Source organism: Camponotus floridanus, unplaced genomic scaffold, assembly GCF_003227725.1.
Source record: "Camponotus floridanus strain SB8 unplaced genomic scaffold, Cflo_v7.5 scaffold26, whole genome shotgun sequence".
Taxonomy (NCBI): Eukaryota; Metazoa; Arthropoda; class Insecta; order Hymenoptera; family Formicidae; genus Camponotus; species Camponotus floridanus.
Genome location: NW_020229392.1, coordinates 942,567 through 965,988, shown reverse-complemented (window position 1 = coordinate 965,988; position 23,422 = coordinate 942,567). Strand labels below are relative to the sequence as shown.

Sequence of the window (23,422 nt, the reverse complement as noted above, 5' to 3'; positions counted from 1 at the left end):
CTCGTCACAATAATACTTGAAATAATAATTAAGCATCGTATAAAATATTGTACATTTTTTATTAACATATTTTTATTTGTTCGCAAACTTATCGTTGACAAATAAAAATTAAATTTTATATCACTTTGATATATTGCTGAAGTAAATACATATGTGTATGCAGAAATAATTTATCGGTCATAATTTATAATATTGCATTAATGCATGAAAAGAAAACTATCGTTTAAGACAGAAAAAAAATAGAGAGAGAGAGAGAGAGAGAGAGCTCTTTATATACAATACATATATAAATTATGTGCGTGGAAATTATTACTATTAAATATAAATTATTACTACTACATGTATATAATTATAAAGCACTAATATAAAAAATAATTTATTATTTGATAATTGACTCAACTTCAATCTTTATTATTAAAGCGATAGATATTCCGCGTATTATTATATTATATTTATAGATAATTTTATTTCAATTATTATAGTTAACATTATAAATATTTAAATATTTTATTATATTTTTATATTTTATATTTTTATATTTTTGTTAGACGGATAAAAAAAGGAAAATCTTTATTAGAAATATCTAAATTCTTATTATCGAGCCTCTCAATTTAAAAAAGATATTTCGCAAATATCTACTTCTATACAGTATACATCTTGTCATACATACACATGTGTATATGGATGCCGGATCAACCGTATTTTTATGTTCGTGTGATGCACTTTAGATAGCACCTTATAATGAAGTATGAAGACGATGAATATTTTACGATCAGTCGTTTATTTCTTGCGGTGTTCTGCGGTTACTTTCTCGTGAAGCCCAGATACGAAGCAATGCCGTTAATATTCTCAAAGAAGATTCGAGAAGCTTGCTCTCTGTCGTAGTATTCCCGTATCGCTGGTTTCATCGAATCTCCCGACGTGTCAAGCAATTGCTCCTCCACCCATGGCTATAGTACAATAGGCAATTGTAGATACTAATGTGCATGTGTGGCAGTTGATGGGGAAATAGGGTGTGATATTAGAATCATACTATACAGTCACATATTTTTTAGAACAAATGCGATTATCTTTAAAAATATATCCGCGCATATGATATACTTTACCTGGTCTCGATGTTGGATATTGAGGGCGAGTGCACGTGCACAGGTTGTGTAAAATAAAAAACAAAAAAATAATGTGAACAAGCTAAACTAAATTCGACATATTAATTTTATGCTACAGAGAAAAAAAATTGGACGTGAGGTACTATCTATTAATAAAAAAAATCATTTTAATAGCACTAAGAAGAATGAAAAAAATATTTCTAAAAAAAAAAGAAAATGTTTTTGCATTCCTTCACATCGCATTGCATTTGTAATAAATTATAATATCTGTATATAATATGTCGAGTTGCTTCCTAATCAATAATGTGAAAACATGAAAAACATATACACAAATATAAAATAAAATAAAATGATAATGAAAAGTTTTATTGTTCAAAGTATTATATTTAGGAAAATGGCACTTACAAATTTTGCATATAATAAATTGTGCAATATTTTGGATAAGAAGAGTTTAAAAAGGATTTCTTACACAAATACATTATTCGCAATTGTAATCGAGTACATAGTCAAATGATCGCGCTTTGTATTAAATTCCAGAAACAAGAGTTCCAGTTCTTTTTAGAAAATCTTTATATTAAACAAAAATATTTTTCATTTATTTTAAAAATTATAAAATACGAAAATGATTATTTTTTTCAATTTATTTCGATTGAAAAATCAAGATGCATTTATCCCACAATAGTATTGAAGAGACTAGATATTAAGCACAGCTAAATATTACAGTGATCCGCGACGCTAAGAGGATATAATAGGTAGTTATGTGCAAAAAATAATTCGATTTGATTGTAATTTACTATATACAGAATGTATATTGTGTAGTTATACAGTATTATTGAATATGATATATTATTAATAAAAATAAAAGAATTATATGGCGAGTAAAAAAAAGTTCAAATATATCATTTTAAAAACATGTTGATGTTAATAAAAATTTCGATAATAAGCTAAATTAAACGCAATCCAATGATCAATGTACGTGACTTAACAGTGTACAAACTATAGTCAAGTTTCATGGTAAATATTTAAATATTTAAGTGTAATCTGCCAAGTGCAATACAAATAAAATGCAATATTTGCAGATATCTTAGCATAGCTAAAAATTACTAAGTATTTATTATAAATATAACACTGAAATAAAATAAAATAATGAAAAATTTTATATAAAAATTACAAAAGAAAAAATCTAATTTTTTTATTATATTAAAATTTGTGTAATTATATGTATCATTTAAATTGTAATAAAAACTATAGTATTAAATAGTCGCACGAAATTTTTGTATATGTAAAAAAAGAAATAAAATAACATATAAATAGCATTTGATTTGAGAACTGAAGTAAATTTCTGAATATACGAGTATGTATTACGATATTTTTGTTGTTCTTGTACGGCAGTGTAGATGAAATATAATGAGTTTCTATCAGGAAAAGAATATGTACATTTTGTTTTAAAGGGATTACTGTGAAAAATCTAAAGTGATTCCTTTTCATTTGTCCAGGATCGACAACGATGTAACGCGTTATTTTTACTTAATCAATCTGTATCATACAATTTAAATCGAAGCTTGCTATCTTAATGACACAATTGCATCGGCATTTATGAGTTATTATCAAGTATCATAAATTATTTATGAATCAATAATCATTTATGAATCAAAATTATCAAACGGTGGATCAAATATGATCGACACTGGCCAACTCTGCTTCTTCATTACTCTAGATGATTTAATTGATTCTTTTGATTTAAAAGTGAATTCTTAATATATTTAATTGTTTGCTCTACTTCAACACGTGCATGCCTACGGGATGGTCTCGGGTTAGAGTGCCTAAGGGTTGGGCTTCTTGGCTCGTGACTCAGTTGATTACATGGTGGTGTTCGCTTAAAGGCACTCTGTTTATTTCTAGAGTGGTGGAACAGACCCATTTTTATTTCCCCAACTGCCCGTACTGGCCTGCTAAATTACTCACGTATTGTGCGGCGTGACTCGTCGCCGGGAAATCAGCCCATTTCGATAAGTCGATGCTGGGTAGAATACCACTTCGACACGGGACTCGAGGATTTCTGTTGCAACAAAATTGTAAAAGTTCGGTTTTTAATTATTTTTAAAAATCAATTCTTATAATGGGGCAAATTAGAGCGAAAAATTATTCATCCTACTAAACAAAATATACAACAAGTACAATAAATAGATTTTAATTTGTTAATAGAATAATAAGATATAAAATACAAAAAAATAAAATAAATAATAGAAATAAAATATAATATAAATGAAAAATAATAACAATAATATAATGCAATAATACATGAACAAGAATAAACAATAATATTCTTTTATAAATTTCATTTTTATAGCGAATGTAGTAGAGCTGTAATGTTTTTAACGTGAATTTGAAGTATTTTTTTCATTTCCTATTCACATTTTTTTATATTTATAAATTAGAATATTTTTCATTATTTCTTATTTTTATAATTTCACGATATTTTATGTTTGACAAGTTGTTCATGTTGACTCATCGTTCTATTACACATTACAGTATAAATCATATTCACTTACATTTCATGATCGGGAAGGACCATCGGATAGATTTGTATCGTATCGATAAGATCTGTATTATCGCAAATCAATCTGGCGAGCTTTGTCTTTCGAATCTCGTTCAGTTGCTCTAGAAAAGTGAAAGCGAGCGCTGTTTTAGAAGGTACAATCTCGCTTCGTTATATTCCGATCGATTATCGATTAAGTCCTTGAATCGCGCGACTCCCACGGATTCGAAAGGGTTCTTTCTCACCGAGAGTGAAGGACGATGGCTGGTTCGGCAACTCGTACCAAAATCTGTCACCACGACGCGAATGACCAAACTGCGTGGCAATCAGGCAGGCGAAGGTTGGCCCGAGCATACTACCCGGAAGTGGTCTTTCGGATACGCCGCCTGACCATAAATCGACGTCTGCGGGATGTCTGAAAAGGAGCGCGGTCGAGATAAATCCGTTACTTTTGAATACGCTATATTTAGGATCGCCGTGCGATCCACTAACTGATTGTGAGTAATGAGATGCAAAACTTGATCGATCGATCTTTCCGAAGGTTTTCGCCGCTGGCGCTCTTTGCAGACATGTTATACTCACTCGAAGATAGTGCTGTAACGTCTGACGGTTTCATTCGGCATGGAACCGAATAATTCCTCGAAAGTGTTCGCTTCAGGAAGGCCGCAGTATTTTCTGGAATTATAAAATCACATATATAAAAAAGTACATATATTATTCAAGTGCAATAAATAATCTCTTATTTATTTGCACTTGAATTATCTGTTTATGGTCAAGTATAATCTATGATCGATTTTCGTTTAAAGTTAATTCTCTAACGCATTTATTAGTACTAGCGTATTTTATTATATTTTTCTTTTTTTTCTAAGTTACATTTCAAAACTTTGTTCAATAATATATTTTAATAATATATTTGACTGCTGTACTAATTTTTACCAATTAAGAAGCATTTAATTTTATAATTTTCTCTAGCACTCTTAGTAAATTTTAACATTCATCTTATATTTCAGTTACATTTATCCTTTGTATTTATTATATATTTATTATATATTTACTTAAGTATAAAAGATTATAATTACATGAAATATAGATGTGCAATTACAGTTAGTATTTAAACAAGATGATCGGTAGAAATAAAAGTTAATCTTTAATAATTTTGCTCACCTGAACTCCATATAACTTGGAATACCAAACTCACGACCACGTTGCATGTTAAAAGACACCAGATCCAATCCGAATTTTGCCCCTGCTTTTTTGAACAAATGATTCGTTACCTGTAAAATATAAGTTGTATAATATAGCATAATTGCATATTTTATTAATACTTATCACTGTTTATCTTACTTCTTGCGTTATGGAATCATCCATAGCCTGAGCAACTTGATTCATCAATCCCATGAAATATTCGTCGAGCACACCAGCGCGATACAAGTCGTAAGGTCGTCTTATCAAATCTGACAACCTTTTTGAGGCTAAAAATAAATATTTGTAATTAGATTTAACGAAAAATTCTAAATAATTAGAAAATTCTTGTAAAATTAAATCTTGTTTATTCATTTTTATCGACAATATATTTACAAACTGAAAAAAGTTTCTGATACATTTTGTATGCAATATAATTCTGTTGTGTAATATCGCTTACCAATAAATTTGTGAGCTTTACTCCATCGTTCTACAGCCGTGGGCAATAGCGAGTGACCGAATCTAAAAGCAGCAGCAGCAAAAGCGTCTATTACACCTGGATTTATATTCGGATCGTATCCGTCCCAGTAATTCTGCAAAAAAAAAAATAAAACTTTAATGTCAACGCGTCTATTATTATTTATTTATGGCTGTTTGAAAATAAACATATGTTATTAAATTTCAATCAATTGTTACAAATTTTTATTTGTATAATAATTATACGAATATTTATTTAGTCTAAGTAAAATTACTTTTACAATATATAACTGTGATAATTATTAGAACTAAAAAACATGCATTTCTGTTTATTTCAGGATCGTCAACCACTCACCTCTTTCTCGAGGAGAAGTCCAAATTTCTCCATGACATCTTTGCCGAGTAATATCGGGAGGAACTCGTTATAAGTGACATGTTGAATTTCCGCGATGACGATGCGTCTGGCTTCCTGGAAGAGAATTTCATCGTCCCAATGCGGATTCACAATGGCCAACGCTTTGGCGAGCCGGTTATGTTCCCGTGCCATTAAAGTGTGCATGCAGGTGAGTACCAATTGCTCATTCACACGAATCTCACCTGAAAGGACAGAGATGACTGATATTAAGCTTGTTTGGAATTTTAAAAAGGTGATTAATTCTCACATACGATCGAAGATAATAAACTCGCGATACTTTCACAAACCAGGTAATTCTTTAGTTCCGTTGCATAATGCATTTTGCACTGTGACGGCAGTCTATTCTACACTATAAAGAACACATAAATTATGATTTCTGTCGGACGCTCCGATAACATATCAATTTACTAATCTATTAACTATTATACCGAGTAACTTTAATTAGTTCAGATCTAATTGAAGAGATGTCTGGATAATAAAGTTTCCAAGCATAATAACTTTGCTATCACAACGTTGTATTTTTGTGTTAAAAATGGAAATAATAAATTACTGATTTCATGCATCTTTTCCGTGTGGCAAAGAATTTAAATTGAGGGAAAAAAATTAATTTAAATTTTTCTTTGGTAATAAACTTTGGTAATAATTGGAATATACAAGCAATAAACTAAATTTAATTCATATAAATAAATATAAGAATTTAAATTATTGTGCAACAGTATGGTTGCATAAATTATAAATCCTTGCATATCAACAAATAGAATAAGAAACATCTCGCAGACTATCCGATTTTTTGTCTTAGTATTCTCAATTTTATAGAAGTTGATGTCCTTGTATTGCAACCGTTTCCTTTCTCACCCACGTCGTATCGTTCGACGTAAATCATGCGATATAGGTATGATGCCTACCGTTGATAGTTAAAACGAGCATTAACTCAATTACATATACTGTCCGAAAAAAACAAAAACTGAAATAATAACAGCCAATTTTCAGCAGCGATTGATTTTTCCGTAACACGCGATTAATGTAAATACAGGGTATGAGTGAGATGCCCACACGAATACATACGATTGACTCGAGAGAGATTTATGGCTCAGCCTGCTTCTGTCTATATTCCGGATTCAGGTACCTATGATTTATAGGATTTATGAACGCGTGATAAGTGCATACAATTATCGCCACCATCGAATTGTCTTGTCTCACCGAATATCCAATCGGATTCAGTGTATGTCGCCGTTAGGTTTCCCGAATAATTGACGGATTGACGTGGGAAAATAATTTCTGGGCGAGTAAGTGAAAGAGAAAGAGAAAGACGTGGGTGCTGGGCAAAATTATAGGGCGATCTAGGCCGTCGATCACGGCCATCTCGAGAAAGCATAGATAGTAAGCGGCGCCGCGCAAGAAGGCAGTAACGAGCGTGACTTATTACTCCATTGTCTGTATCATCGGACACGCAAAAATCGGCAGAAATTGGAATAGTTACATTAGCACGGTTACATTACTCGACTCATGGTGACTCATGTATCGCTCATTGTAAATTCAAATGAGTACAATTGACCTAATAGTCCGCGCCCGCGCGCTTGTATGCTGCAGTTTAAAGCTATGCTTACTACTTTATGAAAGTGTCGGTCTAAAATAATAATGAAGCAATTGATTTGTCACGATCACCATCTATAATATATCAAGTATGCAATAACTGTTACATGATACGAGGAAAAATATTAGAAAATATTACAGAATATTACAGACAAGATATTCTACAATTGAATATTTTTTTTCATCACGGATTTTAAAAAATAATTATGGAATTTTTGAAAGTAATTTTTCCTTAGAAGATAATTTTTAATAATAAAAACATTTTTCTAATGTGATTAATATTAATAAGTTTTAAGTTATATATTTTTCTTTTTTGAAATATTATATTTAAATATTAATTGTTATTCATTTTAATTTTCAATGTTTTATAAAATATTTAATATGTGTTAATATTCAAGTTTCGATTTTTTAAATCTTAGTTTTAATACACACATCAATGGTTATGAAAAAATATATTCTTATTAGAATATTCTTACTCTACTTTTGCATATTTTAATTAATAAAAAATGTAAGTTACCAGCTTCGAAACAATACATCGATCGGTTTGGTCGAGTGCATCCTTCATCCGGTATATCTAACTTCAGTGGCAATAGATCCTTAAGGCCATATTCTGAAAAAACTGGATTCATTCGCAATAATCCACCATAGCCTGTTCGGAGTTTTCTGAAAAATAAAATAAAAATACACATATCGCACAATTATATATCCTTTTCTTAGAATATTGTGTATTGCAATTCTGAAATTTATTTTCACACAAATATATCTTTTTCTCTTCTTAGAATGTTATGTATATACGATTCTTAAATTTAAAAGATTTATCACACAAAAGTTATTACAATTTAACATTTCTAAAACATTTCCCTTTTTCTTCGAAATAATTTAAAAGATTAGAACAAGAATCTTTTCTAGAAATTATTGCAGAAATTTAACGAGCGCGTTCTTAAATTTATTTTGCATTTGAATGTAATATATCATATTTATATGAATTTAGAAAGAAAGATATATATTACTTATTAGAAACAGGAAATATACATAGCAGATCATATACATATGTGTGTGTGTGTGTGTGTGTGTGTGTGTGTGTGTGTGTGTGTATGTACGCATGTATGATGTCTCGAAGGATCGTGAGGGTAGTAAAGATAGAGATTTGTAGATCGCATTCCGTGTTACATACTAGAAAGTGCGAAGAACTGAAAGCACATCTGTGTTGGAAAAAATAAAGCAATGCAATGCTGATATTTTCGATGACAGATTTACATATATATATATATTTAAAGATAAAATAAAGTCCGGTTCACCAAATATATGTATAAGCAAAAATTCATATTTGATTTATTCAGAGAATAATTAATGATTGATAAATTTTCTCATGCATTTTTATATCATTATAAAATATTTACGTATAATGTATTCTTCAAATCTTTTTTTGCTATAATTATTTAAATATACCACATTTATATACCAGCTATTCCAAGTTTATTCTTTTTCTTCTATAAATAATATATACTTATAATTTATGAATTGAAAAAATTTGGTGAATATTATAATATTATAATTGACGAATTAAAATGTTTATTTGAAGGATCACATTTTTAGTAAGGCAAAAATCGAATCTTAAATTAATCGAATCTAATTAAATATACGTTGTTTAAAAGTTGACATAATTATAATTTTCATATTTATCTTAGATTCTTCTATGTAAATTTGATCAACAGTGCGCGTTTCTCATTGCATAAATACTTGGAATAATTTTCTATTAGTATTTAAAGTGAAAACAAATCACTGCGATTTACCTAGCGAAAGCTTCCGTGATGCCATAAACAGTATTACCATCCAGCACACCTGTAAGAAGATTGAAAGGCACTCGGGAACCGAGACGGCAACCAGGTCGAACGGCAGGAAAAGCACGAACAAAGTTCATGCATTGCACGTTGAACAGTCTGTAGAAATAGTCATCTTCTGGTATGAGGATCTCATTGCAATAAGGATTCTTCAGGTGCGGTGGCCGGCCGCAGCATTCTTCCGGGTCGTTTCGGTTCAAGGGATCTGCAAATCCGATGATCAATACATAATGATAGCAGCGAGCGATAGCACGTTTCTATTACGCACGCTTACATATTCCGCATTGCGGCGAACCGAGGGAATATCGAAGTTTTTGCGATTGAATGGATTACGTCGACTATTTCTCCCTCGACTGTCGTAATCTCAAACGTGTTTTATTGTTAAACGAAAGGAAAATCGACGTTGTCGATTAATTATCTTCCTATAGAAAACGCATACATGCGTAGAATCGCCTGAGGAGCGATATAATATTCAGCATTACATTTCAAATTATTCTCTTTTTCGAACAATTTAATAATTAATGTAAAATTATTGCATTTGTTTCTCAGTAATGATGACAAGTCAGCGGTTTGTCAACTCTGATTGACAGATTTGCAACGTTGTAGTTTCAAATCGATGACCGTTGTTCGGAAATCGTCATCGACAGACATGATGATTAGTGATTGGTTTATCCGAGCAATGATTGTTCGCTTTCTCTTGTAGTTACCCTCCTTTCGATATAAGGTAAATGTGGAAGGGCCTCCTACGAGAGCGAGTGACCTACGATGTGCGCGCGAGAGCATATATCAAATATCTCGATACAGTTACTTCGACGCAATATGAGCAATCAGTCCGCTGAGAATCGCTTTCTAATTTCTATTCTAGTTGCATGATTAAATGGACAGACTTCAATCATAGAATATGGGCTAACGAAAATATCGTTTCAACTTTTCGTTGTTGCTTTCTTTAAGATTCGTTATATGTATATTACGGTTGAATGATGTTATATACATTGAAGAATCATTTTCTTATTCATATTCGATAAATTCTCTTTTTGTTCATAGTCAATAAATAATAGTACTCATTGAAACGTAAACTGCAATTCTATCTAATCATTTTTTGTATTAAATTAAAGTTTCATGTATTAATGTTTTATACTAGAATTTCTCTTTCATTGAAAAACTTTTGTGGTATTAGTGATTTCGTATTAGTGACTGAATATATTTTATGATTTATCATTTATTTCTTCAGAGCATAACTATATAAATAAATTAATAATTAATATATTATTTAATTTAATTTAATATATGTATATATATTACTGTATATGTATGTAAATATATTAGTTAATTTAATTTAATATATGTATATATATATATATATATATATATATATATAAATTAAATACTATATTAATTATTAATTTATTTATATAGTTATACTCTAAAGAAATAGATAAATGATAAATCATAAAACACATTCAGTTAATGTATTAAAAAAATTCGAAGTTATATATATATATATATATATATATATATATGTATATGTATATATATATATATGTATATATATATATATATGTATATACAACTTCGAATTTTTTTAATACATTAACTCTTGTTTTTAAAGATATATCTATTTATACGATTATCTAAAAAACTTGGCCTTTTAATTAATTAGTTAATTAAATTATTTTAATTAATTTTCTTCACTTTATTGCAAATCATATATCAGGAAATTATGAATTTTTATTTATTTATTTGTTTATTTAAATGTAGTTCTCCGTATCTCATTAATAATCAAATCAATCTCGGAGAAATGCTTCTAACGGAAGTGTAATAATTTCAATGCGGGCATTAAAATCAGCAACTGTGGTAGAAAATAATGAATGAATAATACCTAGAGGCGTGCCAGTTAAAGTGTAATCGTGATCCATAAACTGTCCCCACGCGATAACCATAACTGTACCAGCATGATCGTGATAACCATCGTCTGGATGCATGGTGCGCGATACAACTCGAGACAATGGTAGATTATTACCCGTTATGGATATTCTTGGCGCTGATAAGCCATCCGCGAATTGCGGACTCATCAATCTGTAAGAATAAGAAGCAAAAGAGACGTAGCGTTTTATCTCTCATATTGAAGAAAATCAGAAAGATCATAATTACCTCGCGAAAGGCGACAAGGTAGCTCCCCATGTGGGATTCTGCAAATTCGTGCAAAGACCATCATATCGGCGATACTTGCCCGGCCTGCATTCCACATTGCTCAAAAAAGCAGGACAAATCTCGCGGATCAATGTCTTCGAGGTGTCGATCAGTGGCAGACTTTTTTCTATCTCCTCGTAGGTCAGTCCATATCTAGATTAAAAAATAGCATCAAAGAGGAATAAGAGAAAAAGAGAAAGAAAATGACGTGATATAAAGGGAGAGGGAGAGGGAGAAATCCTGTCATGAGCATTACATAGATTTATCTTGAGGGAGACTTACGTTTGCGCGAGATTCGTGCTAATGTCGAGAAGCAGTTCGCCGACTGTCGCCAGATCTTCCGGTCGCCATACCTCCGACTTTGGTCTCGCGACGTCTACGAGCAACGATTACACACATTACACATGAATGACATGTCGAGATGAGGGATTGAAGAACGATATAAGAGATCGATGTATAGCGATCGTGAATTTATACAGGGTGGCCCCGAACGTTCCAGCCAGACTTTGAGATCTTATAGGAAATTTAATTCTGAACAAAAAATTTCCTATAATAAATAAAATAAAATAAAAGTTAGTTAAAAAAAAATTATTTTATTTTCATAAAAGAAAAAGATTTTTATTTTTTATTTTTATCTTTTTTTTCAAGAAATTTATTTAGTTTCATTTTCTTTTTATTTCATTTTCTTTTCACTTTTTGCTCTTTCTTCATCAGAGGTTTTTGAGCGATAACTTCTTAAGGAAGCATTTTTCGACTCATATTTATACGAAATTTTTTGTTTAGAATTAAATTTCCTATAAAATCTCAAAGTCTGACTGGAACGTTCGGGGCCACTTTGTATATCGAACTGGTTATGCGAACGACACTTAATATTGATCATCATCGACGATGAATTATATGTGGACACAGCGCGCAATTAATTTTTTAAATGAAACTTAATACACTCACTAATGCGCTTCCTCGCCTCGACGTAAGCATGATTTACGGCGTCGTACGTGATACAGGTTTGAACTCCTCCCGTGGTGGGGCTGCGAAAGAATAAGGATGAAAGTTGACGCATGCTCGATCTTTTTCAGTGCGGGTATTATTTGCAGCCCGTCCCCTCATTCCGCTTTTCTCTGCTCCATCCGGGTTAATTACTTAATATTTGTAGCCTACTTTTGAGAAGCCGACACTCTCGAAAGCCTTGCGCGAGATTTGCTCGAGACGGACGAGAGTTTTTATAAATGCAAATATTTCATATCAAGGTAACCCGAAACATTCTAAATATATTCTAAACGTGCTCTGTTATGAGTGCGGCTAAATTAACTTTCATATCCTGTTTGCAACGCGAAATATACTGACATTGACATGCCATTCATGGCACGTTGCAGAAGGTTGATTGAAGCAATTTTACGCGTTTCTCCCCATCATATACTCATCTTTGACTCAGCTTAATGCAGTCGCATCTCAATATATAGCATCTCTCTTTAGTCCCGATTTAAAATTCTATATATTAATATTAAGATGCAAATTTATCTCCACCATAAATTCAAAAATTTTTAAAAATATTCCAAGTTAAACGATTGTAAAATAAATAATTAGCGTGTATTATTTGTATCGTGTATCGCACATGCTTGACATCGTATATGGTTGATACGGTACTTTGTCGTCACGTAAATATCGTCACGTAACCGTACAATTAAATTCCGTTCACCGAGCACCATACTTAGCATAACGGGAACTCGACTTTTTAATTTATTTAAAACCTCAGTACATCAATATTTATTTCAAGCTCGACAGAAACGTTGTAAAAATCTAATTCAAATCATGCGGATTATCAATCATAAAATAATTAAGATACAAAAGTGAAAGAAGACGAAAGAGAGAGACAGTTTCCTGCGTCTAATTGCGATCGAGTGCTTCGATTATGCTGCAACTGACGATAATAATAACGGAAACATTTTATGACGATGCCGTGCATCGATGCACTTACCATAACTGGTCTGAGCAACTGCTGTAGACCCATTCCGATGATAAATGCGAGTTACGCCAAGCCGGGGAGGGATACCTTTTTCTTTCTCTCGATACAAATAAATTACATTTTACAGCTCACGGCATTTGTACTTTAATATGCATTTAATAATCACGTTGTCGCGAGCAACGCGAAGGTATCCAGCGATCGAGAATAATCCGCCTTTCTTGCCGCCACGCGATCGTTTCGCGGATCATATTCTCAAGTAAGTCTCGAGCAGAGATTGACGGTTACAAGGCATCATTTCGCACATCGAATTTGTTTCTCCTTTTTGCACTCTTTAGTGCAATTCTTTCGAAACATTATCAAGACTCGCTTTCACAGCCGACAGCGCGCGCACAATTTCGATCTCTAGATCGGTGGTATCGTTTCGCGGTGCAATTGCGTCTCTCGTTATATCGTGTCCCCGGGCACCTGTTTGACATTCCGAGCGCTTTCAACGAAGTAGGTGCGTGACATCGCTAATCGGACGGCGTTACAATGTCGTATCGGCTACCTAAACGGTCGACACAGATCACGCGACTTGCGTATGCGAATGCCTGACTATATTTACTTTTGATTTTATTGAGTAACTATTTGGAAAGCTATTAATTTATTCGTTGTATGATTGCAATGCGTGATTTTTTGTCTTTTCTGCATATATTAAATTCTATCTCTGAATATTTATGCAGTGTAACAATATATTTAAAAAAAAAGAAAGAAATCATATATATATATATATATATATATATATATATATAAATAAAATAAAATAATTAATTAATTAAAAAATTAAAAATTAATTCTATTAACTCTATATTTTCATGTATTTATTGTCAGATAAGTAAAAGCAGTTGCTTCGGTTTTTATCAAATCTTTCAAGGAATAAATTAAAATTGAAAATCACTTTCTTTTTTTGCAGAAAAGTTGGGTATCTCTTTAAAGATTTCGATAAATTAGACTTCAGAATTATAAACTACTTATATTTCGCTGTAGGTATAATTTTACATGAAGCATATAGTAATTAATTTTAATTATTTTTAATGTTTTTATGAATAATAATATTTAGAAGACAATATATTCAAATGAAAACACGTTCTACAACTTTAAAATAAATTTAGTTTATGCAAACTATTTAAATACAAAGACGCGTGGAATTAAAAGAACAATGATAATGTAATTAAAAACAGTGACATATGATTTTAATCTCTCTTCGTAGTAAAGCTGTTATCACGCTATTTTGGTTATCACGATCTTTGGCAATTCAGTTTAAAGCGATTTTATCATAATACCTCTTGTATTTCATTAGTGGCGAGCCTTGAGAAAGCTCAATTAACGGCAGTAAGATTATCGTGCATATAAGCTTAATCGTATGCATGAATAGATAAGATAATCGCCGCCGTTTGTACTTGTGCAAATCTGCCTATCTAAACCGGTACATGTAAAGGTGTCTTAACGCCGTTATTATAAAAGCCACATTGTAATTAATTATGCGCTAATTAAATACATTTTTTTATCGAAATAAGAATGTAAGGAATTAGCGCAAAGGAATGAAAGGAAGCAGAAGACGTCATCGCACATTGTTGCACGAACGAGGAATTAACAAGTGATTTCTTGAACGATTACAATTATGGTTACGATATAACGATTGAATATTATATTGAGTTATATATTATTAAAGAAAAAGAATATTAACGAGTTTTATTTAAACAATTATCATATTTTTTTCTTTGCGAGTTTTTACGCAACTTCTTCTTACAAGAATAAGAGGTGATGAATGTGCGTTAAGTTGATTTTGATGATCGCTAAAAAAACTTTCCTTTTTTCAATTTTCACTGCCCAAATAAACCGCAACTGTAACCTTCATAATGAATATTTCAGTCGGATTCGATTCTTATGAAGATTTCATGAGAGCAAGTACGGCCGTCTCGTCAGTTGTTGAGTGCGAAAAACGGTAGATAATCACAGGTTTCATATTGCTTTGCACGAGGTGTCTGGACGCGAAGATTACTGCGATATGATGTGATAAATACAATTCTCTACACGGGCAATAAATGAGACAGAGCGGGCTTTACCGCGACACGTAACTGTCACTTTTGTTACATGATGCGTTTACGACTCAATACCATAAACGCGATCCTGCCTGCAATGACCGCTTTTAAAAGTTCGAGGAAAGCGTATTTTACGGTGATCGTAAACCGAATTGAAATTTGTTTGTTACTTTCGATCTTAATATATTCACTTTAACATTTATTTGATATTTTCAGTAGTCAAATCACTTTATTTTAAAATTATTTAATTTAGTCTTACCGAAAGTTTTTTTAAAAGAGAAAGTTTGTATTTATTGCCTGTTTGAGGTACAAAATGAAAATTCTCAGTGCAATATAATTCTTATATAAATCATATTTAATATTTAATATTTCTTATATAAATCAAAATCTTTTCAAATTTATAGTATGAAAAAATATAGATTAAAAATAAAGTGAATTTCAACTCTAAAAAGCGCACGATCTTTATCTAGTTATATCTTATATTATAAATACGCGAATAATCTTCGACTCGAATACATCCGCGTAAAATATATTATACACTGAAAAAGAAGAAGAATCAATATACTATGTATTGATTTGATTAATGATATTATTGAATTAATAAAATAAATTCCAATTACACTGATGTTGTTAATCCAACATTACTTTTTTTCAGTGTACATATGTGCAATTGTATGTATAGAAAACCGGTAAGAATGCATTAGAAATCATCACTCCTGTGGGAACAGGATGATAGTGAAAGTCCTGGTTGCACGGTTAAAGTTCCTGCTTTCTCTAATCCTTTAAATTTTAAAGTTTAGAATGTCAGATGAGGATTCTATTATATAATAAGTTTCGATGCAGTTGATGAACACTTATAATGAGACAATAATTGTATATTTTCTAATTTTTACAATGTATTCATTAGATCTAGGATAGATCTAACTGATAGGACGTGATACTTTTATAATACTTTTGTAATCGGCAGCACAATGGAAAGTAATATTGCGCTTAAGCGATAATCAGCGATTAATAATTACACGTATAATTTTGACTAATACACAATAATTAAATATATGTTAATTGAACGATAAATATATGCAGACTGTCCTGATTAAATCGGCACTTCTTTATAAAATAAATTCGTTATAAAAAATTCGTTATAAAATAAACATCAAATAAAGCTTGATAATCGGTCATGAATAACAAAAATATGATTTACTTATTATATTAATGAAGCGCGAAAATTCACAGATAACGCAATTTTACTTTACGAACGTTCACTCCAGTTATTTCTCGAAGTTACCAGTTACTTATCGAAGAAACACGTCGTCTACCTTCGAATTGACTTTTGCTAAATTAAGATCGCTATCGAGATTCATATATTCGATTTTAATGGGAATACTTACAACGACCCGCGAAGTAAATTATAGGTGTAGTCGTAAACGCTGGTTCTACTGCGAGCATCCAGGATCAAAGCGCACTCCTCTCCGTTTGCATAAGAGTCAAAAGGTTGATATTGCAACCCGTTGCAATATGCCGTTACCAACAGCAGCAGCGATCCGATTATCGCGGATCGCATCCGCGTTATCGCGAATCTGCAACATTTTCCGCACAAACAATTATCTCTCTCACGTCAAAGAGTATCGTGCAAAAGGCCGCCTTGATGTTGTCTTAAATCATGACAATCATTTATATACGATATTGCATCTTGTTAATCTGACATCTGTTTGAAAAGTGACAGCACTATTATATCGAGATAATGAAATGCTTTTTAATTGACGTATAATTTTTTATTTCTTTTTTATTTCACGCATAATATATACAAAAAATTATAAACATTGTCATAATAATAGGCAAAGTTATAAACTTGGCGAACAAGTTATATTTTATTGAATGCAAACATTAATTAAAGCAGTTAATTACATATTAAGCCTTGATAGTTTCTTCTATTTCCTTTAAAGTAAATTTCTCTTAAAATATGACATATACGAAATTTATATTATAATAGAGGTGCAATTCTCTTTCATTTTAATAGAAATTAATAAAGAAAGAAGATAAAAAAACAGTAGAAATAAAAATTACACGCTTTAAAAATATTAGAAATATGTTATTAATTAGTATCAATATAAGCAAACAATTGGGTTTGATATTCATTCAAATAATGATTTGACTATGTCAATATGCATTTAGATTCTTAAACAGTTGATTGGGTTGTCTTGTAAGCCCAATAGAATTGTAATCTTAATAAAGGAAATATGATTATTAAATCTGATGTATTTCCGACACATAGCTATATAAAATATTATGTATTATGAAAACTTCCTTTATTTCATTCCATTGTATAAAATTAAGTGCATAAATCGTGCATGAATATATATATTTAGAAACTTAATAAGAATATTTAATCTTTTACATATTAGTATGTTATTTTTTTATATTACATGATAGTTTAATTACGCGATAAAATAATAAATAAAATAATATAAAAGAATTATTCAACTCGTTACAATTATTTATTGATAATATATCAAAAAAGTTTAATAATTTTATATAGTAGTAAAAAAAGTTATTGACAACAATAATAAGAAGAATAAAGGAATTTCTTTCCTCAATGTAGGATCGGTCTGTACATAAAGTCACGTAAAATGTTTCAGTAGTTCATGACGATGAATTCTCTTTGGACGTTCTCTGGCATAATAGCTTGATAATATCTCTTGCACGGTACGTGCGTTCTTATTTGAGCATATTGCATTCAGTACATTCTGAGCAGCAGAGAAACTGGAATACAAACGTTGAAATTCTTCCATAATTGCTATTTCTTTTAACACGGAAAAGTATCGCAGACTCCTCCCATAAAAAATCTTACATTTGGTAATTTCACGCTCTGCGATAGATTTACGTAATATGTAAGCATGCACTTGATATAATGTTGCATGCACTTGATATAAACTTGCGTGATAATGAATACATATTTCGTATATGTAATATAAATGTTATGTTGTCGATAATTATCGTTATGAACATTACTTCAAATATTTTTATTATAATAAACGTTATTCTTAATGTTTAAGTTTTACAAAAAAAAAATTGTTTTGCTGATTTTCAAATTAGATTTTGAATATTAATCGCCATTAAGTATTTACTTGCATATGATTTGCACTGATGTGAAGATATACTATGAAAATTATATGTATTTCGAAATTTTCTAATAAATATGTTCATGTGTAAAAAAGATATAACAGAATATAATATAAATATGTGGTTAAAAAACATGGGTTTGCACCACTTTGAACTTTTTAATAAAATGTACTTTATAAAAGATTAATAACTGTGTCTGTATATCCGTACTCCATTCATCGTCGGTTGTCATGAAGTTACATTAATGCGGTTTACATTGAACATGTTAGAAATGATTGACGCATATTCGCATTTGCTTTGTAACTTGATGGCGATAAAAGTACCTTTCGTTCCATATAATGAGTAGACACATAAAGAATCGATCAAAACGATTTAAAATTATTTGAATTCTTTTATTCTTTCTGATTATTTCGATACATCTCGTATGCCACTCATGTGAGCAACGCAACTTGAAACCGGTCTTCATATATTCGGTAATCTTAATCGTAACAGCTAATTTCGATTTTAATGGGAATTAATTACAGTTTTAAGGGCAATATTTTTATACAACTTTTCGACATAATTATTTCTTATGTTATTATTTCTTATGTATAATTATATTAATATAATTTATACAACTGAAATAGTATGCTTGTAAAATAGTCTGCTTGTTACAGACTTGCTAATTTATATGATAAAAGCATATTTTGTCTCTATAAATATTTATCTCTTTATTACTAATATTACTTCAAAATAAGTATGTATAAAGATATTCTAATATTATCTTTCTTAGTTAGTCTATCTTTCTTAGTTTAATTACATATAGAATGAATATTTAATTTAAAGCCTTAATTTAAAATATGCAAAATATTATCTTTTGAATTATTTCTCTAAAAAAAAATTCACATGTGCTTATATACTCTCGTTATATTCTGAAATTTTACGAACAAATAATATTTATTTTTCGTTCTTATATATATTATTCAATGTAAATTAACCTACTCCTACTTTACGATGCTAAGTAAATATCTATGAAAGCAAAAGATTGGAGAAATTACTTTTTTGTAATCCTTCAATAGATCATGGTTCGTTGATTAAATATCTATTTATTGTCGATTGGTTTTTTTAGAAAAAGTTTGATCTTACTTGGATGAATTGCATCAATTTGGATTGATATTCCGCCTACGTAATCGCGTGAAATCTGATCGGAGAACGTGCGAAACAGTGGTCAGGAAGCGCACGAAAAGTGAAAATTCACCAAAAAATTTACCGTAAAATGTTGCAAGAAAGTTGTTTCCTATTATTGTGCAATACTTCTTTGTTTCTACACTGGTAAATTATAATACAATATACAATATACTTACTAAAAATATATAAAATATATAAAATACAAAAATGCATATACATTTTTCTTTATATTTCGAATTATATATCTAACTGTATGATTGCATATTATAAATGATCTTTATTCTACAAGTAGACGAATGAATGATGATTAAATTTAATAATTTGTATATGTGTGTGTGTGTCTTATATATATATATATATATATATATATATATATATATATAAGACACACACACACATATACAAATTAATAAATTTAATTATCATTCATTCGTCTTATATATATATATAAGGAAATTATAATCATCGCGATTAATTAAATGTATTTTGAAATTATTCAATATTATAAGTCAGTACTTTTATTTGTTTCATATATGGCAACACATTAAAATGAATTAAATTGATTTATTATTATAGAACAGAAAATATAAGGATATAGAAAATATAGGAAATACAGAAATATATGGAGAAAATAAAATATATTAATTATTATTTCCGTATATATTTAGGTATTTTACCATTACTTCATTTAAAAAAAAATATATAACTTATTTAAAAGCAAATGAAATAAAATTGAAATTACAATATTATAAAAAAATACTTTATTAAAATTTTTCTAAAATAATATAATCTAAGATTGAATATAAAATTTCAAATGAAAAAGAGCGATATCTCTCTTATGTTGTACAAATAATACAATAGTGTATATTATGCAATTAGCTCTAACTTAACAAATTGGAATAATTATCGAAAGGTTATAATGAGAGCTTTCGCGATACGCTTCGCTAATCGACTGCCATCATTGCGTCGATTTTACATCGTGCTGTAGCATCTCGATTAGGTACAATAATTGCCATTAAGTAGGCGGACAGTGATCGACTGTTCCGAATGTCTGCGAATCACCGCACACAGACCGGTATTTTATTTGACAATTAAAAACCAAATGATTTATTAGCTTGGTGAAAGGATTCGAAAGCGAGTAAAAGTATACGCGAGAAGAACAATTTTGAATTACGAAACATTCATCTGATCTTCATATCGTGCAGTTCAAAGTTCCGATACCATGCGTGTCATCTCGTGCGTGATGAGATCAAATCTGTTAAGTCGATTAAAATAAAGCATGGATTGCTTTCTCGATTCATGTCACGCGGATTTTCCTTTCACTATTCGCGACGAACCCGCTCGATGATGATAGACATAAAAAGAATCACGTGCAACTTCTGCGAGACATCGGCCTATTTTGCACTCCGACCCAGTTCTCATAATTACTCACGATCATTTTTTTGAGGTTTTTCTCAAGAAACTCTTCTTTCTCACGAGACTCGAGAGATCGGAAAATCTGATAGAAAATGATTCGAGAGATTTAAAGTTGCGAACACGTCTTTTCTGATCTTGGGAAGCTATAAAGATGTAGTGTCAGAAATATTTATTAACATATTACAAGATTGTATTCTTTTAATCACATAATACGCATGTTGAAATAGATCATCTTTTAGAATTTTAAAAAATCAAAATTAATTTTATTAAATATTATATTTTATTGCATTATTAATTCCATACGATAAAGAAAAGAAATTAGTCATTCTTAACTTTGGTAATATTTTCGTGATATTAAAACTGTCACGATCCATCCTTGGCCCACTTATCATAAGACAAAAAAGTAGAACACATATATGTGCATGTCTATGTAAAATTAAAACATGTTTCATAATTTTTATGTAACATGGTAAGCTAATTAGATATAAGCATTGCACATTTTATATATGTATATATAATATAAAATATAATAATGTGTAATCTCTTATTTATATATATATTATTAAAATATATATTTGGTTTTGCACGCGATAGACCTTATTATTCGCAAAGTGACGTTTCCTTATTTAACTCAAGTAGTATGAGATCTAGTATCTATCTGTTCTGACACAAATCAACTTTTATTAGCGAAGTATGATAAATGGATATAGATAAATCTTACTCTAGATTTCAGTTAATTTTAAAGCTATTAATTTACTTAGATACTATATATGTGAATAAATTGAGATAAGAACATAATATCGGGAGGAAATAATATCTATATCTATAAGCTAATAATGTAAAGTGAATAGCAACGAAGAAATTGATACATCCTCGAATATCATGTATCATTATGTAAGAATTGCATCTATGCAAATATGCATAGATAATTGTATTTCTGTAAAAGATATACAGAAACGATTGAAAAGTTTATCTACATATTTTATATCTATACAGTTTATCTACGCTTTTACATCATTATTAAAACGTTCAAGTTCACACATTTCAAAATTATATTTTTAATTATATTTTTAATACTTTTAATATTTTTAATATTTTTAATATTTATGTTTTTAAATTATATTTTTAATACTTTTTCAATACAATTATATAAAATATCACAATTATATACAAGATTGATGTCAATGGATTGCCATCTGCAATTTTCTCTTATTATGAACTACAAAATTGAGAAGAAAATGTAAACGAAAATCTTAAAATTCTTCGAACGATGCATCTTGGCAACAATCCCAAGATACTTCCCACGATATCCATAGAATTCCTTAATCCGCGATTCCGTTACATTATACTTACTCGTCGTGCATTTTATTGCCACGCGTTCCACGTTGCTGAAGTTTCACAATGATTTGCGACCAAGAGCGGCGGTGAAATTGTCGTCTGGATTGAAGTTGATTTACACAATTCTTGGGATACACTTTTTCATGACACGCAACAAATAAGAAGGAATAATCGGAAATTGTATAACGTTGCAAGCGGATTTTCGATATTGCTTAAAAAAAAAAAATCACCGCGCGTGACGATTCTCTCGATCGTGTTTGTACAATAATCAGCTACTTCTACTTGCTGGATAAAACCAGCTTGCAGCGGTCCGCCACTATTAGTTCCCGGGTGGTTGTTTTAAAGCGGCTCACACTGATCGACTACGTCAACCTACCGTGATACTTGTGATCGTATCCTGCCTTCGTGCCGCACAGTTCCTTATCGAAGTGCAGAATGTGCATCGTCCTGGTGGTGGAAAGCTCCCTAAAAGCGTGGTGCTGACTTGTGGAAAGGAAATGAGAAAGGGAGGGAGTTGGGAGAGGGAGAGTTGGAAGAAGAGGAGAGGAGAGGAAAAAAGAGAGAGAGAGAAAGAGAGAGAAGTGGAGGAAAGTTATTTTATCTTATGTTATATGCTCGCCAGGTGAGCGAGAACCGCGAAGAGTTAGCAACGGACGCAAAGAAGGAGGAGGTGTAGCTCCCGCGTCCATGTCTTACTTTCCTTTCTCTAAACGAGCCGCACGCTTGTTGCCCTCGATTCGAGACATCGATTGTGTCCCACCGATCTCCGAAATACGCGCCGAAAATTCGCCGCTCGGCAAATCCGACAATGAATGCTTTTTTCTCTTCTCCACCTTTCGCTTACACTTTCGGAGAGAACGACACCGTGACCAAACCATTCCAGCACGCGATCGGAGATCTTTTTGTACAGAACTGACATTTGTAAGATACGAAAGATAAGCAAATTGTAAATTCATTCAGTGCTGAAAAAAAATCACATAATATTATTATCTCA

At 30.7% G+C, this 23,422-nt stretch overlaps 1 protein-coding gene across 2 annotated transcripts; it reads right to left on the bottom strand.

The window, feature by feature from the left end:
- Positions 1-580: 580 nt before the first annotated feature.
- Positions 581-22,841, bottom strand: LOC105257040 (peroxidase). 2 transcript variants are annotated; one of them, XM_011267385.3, is made up of 17 exons: positions 22,444-22,841; positions 16,776-16,964; positions 12,292-12,371; positions 11,626-11,719; positions 11,305-11,496; positions 11,033-11,229; positions 9,106-9,358; positions 7,830-7,975; positions 5,660-5,901; positions 5,288-5,420; positions 4,990-5,117; positions 4,810-4,919; positions 4,228-4,320; positions 3,891-4,060; positions 3,659-3,767; positions 3,072-3,165; positions 581-950 (listed from the first exon to the last, which is right to left on the bottom strand). In XM_011267385.3, exons 1-17 carry the CDS (start codon positions 22,452-22,454, stop codon positions 804-806), a joined length of 2,388 nt encoding a protein of 795 aa, XP_011265687.1. In that variant the 5' UTR covers positions 22,455-22,841; the 3' UTR covers positions 581-803. The 2 variants fall into 2 exon arrangements, with proteins under 2 accessions (XP_011265687.1, XP_025265153.1); XM_025409368.1 differs by lacking the exon at positions 581-950 and adding an exon at positions 2,386-3,004.
- Between the last annotated feature and the right edge of the window lie 581 nt (positions 22,842-23,422).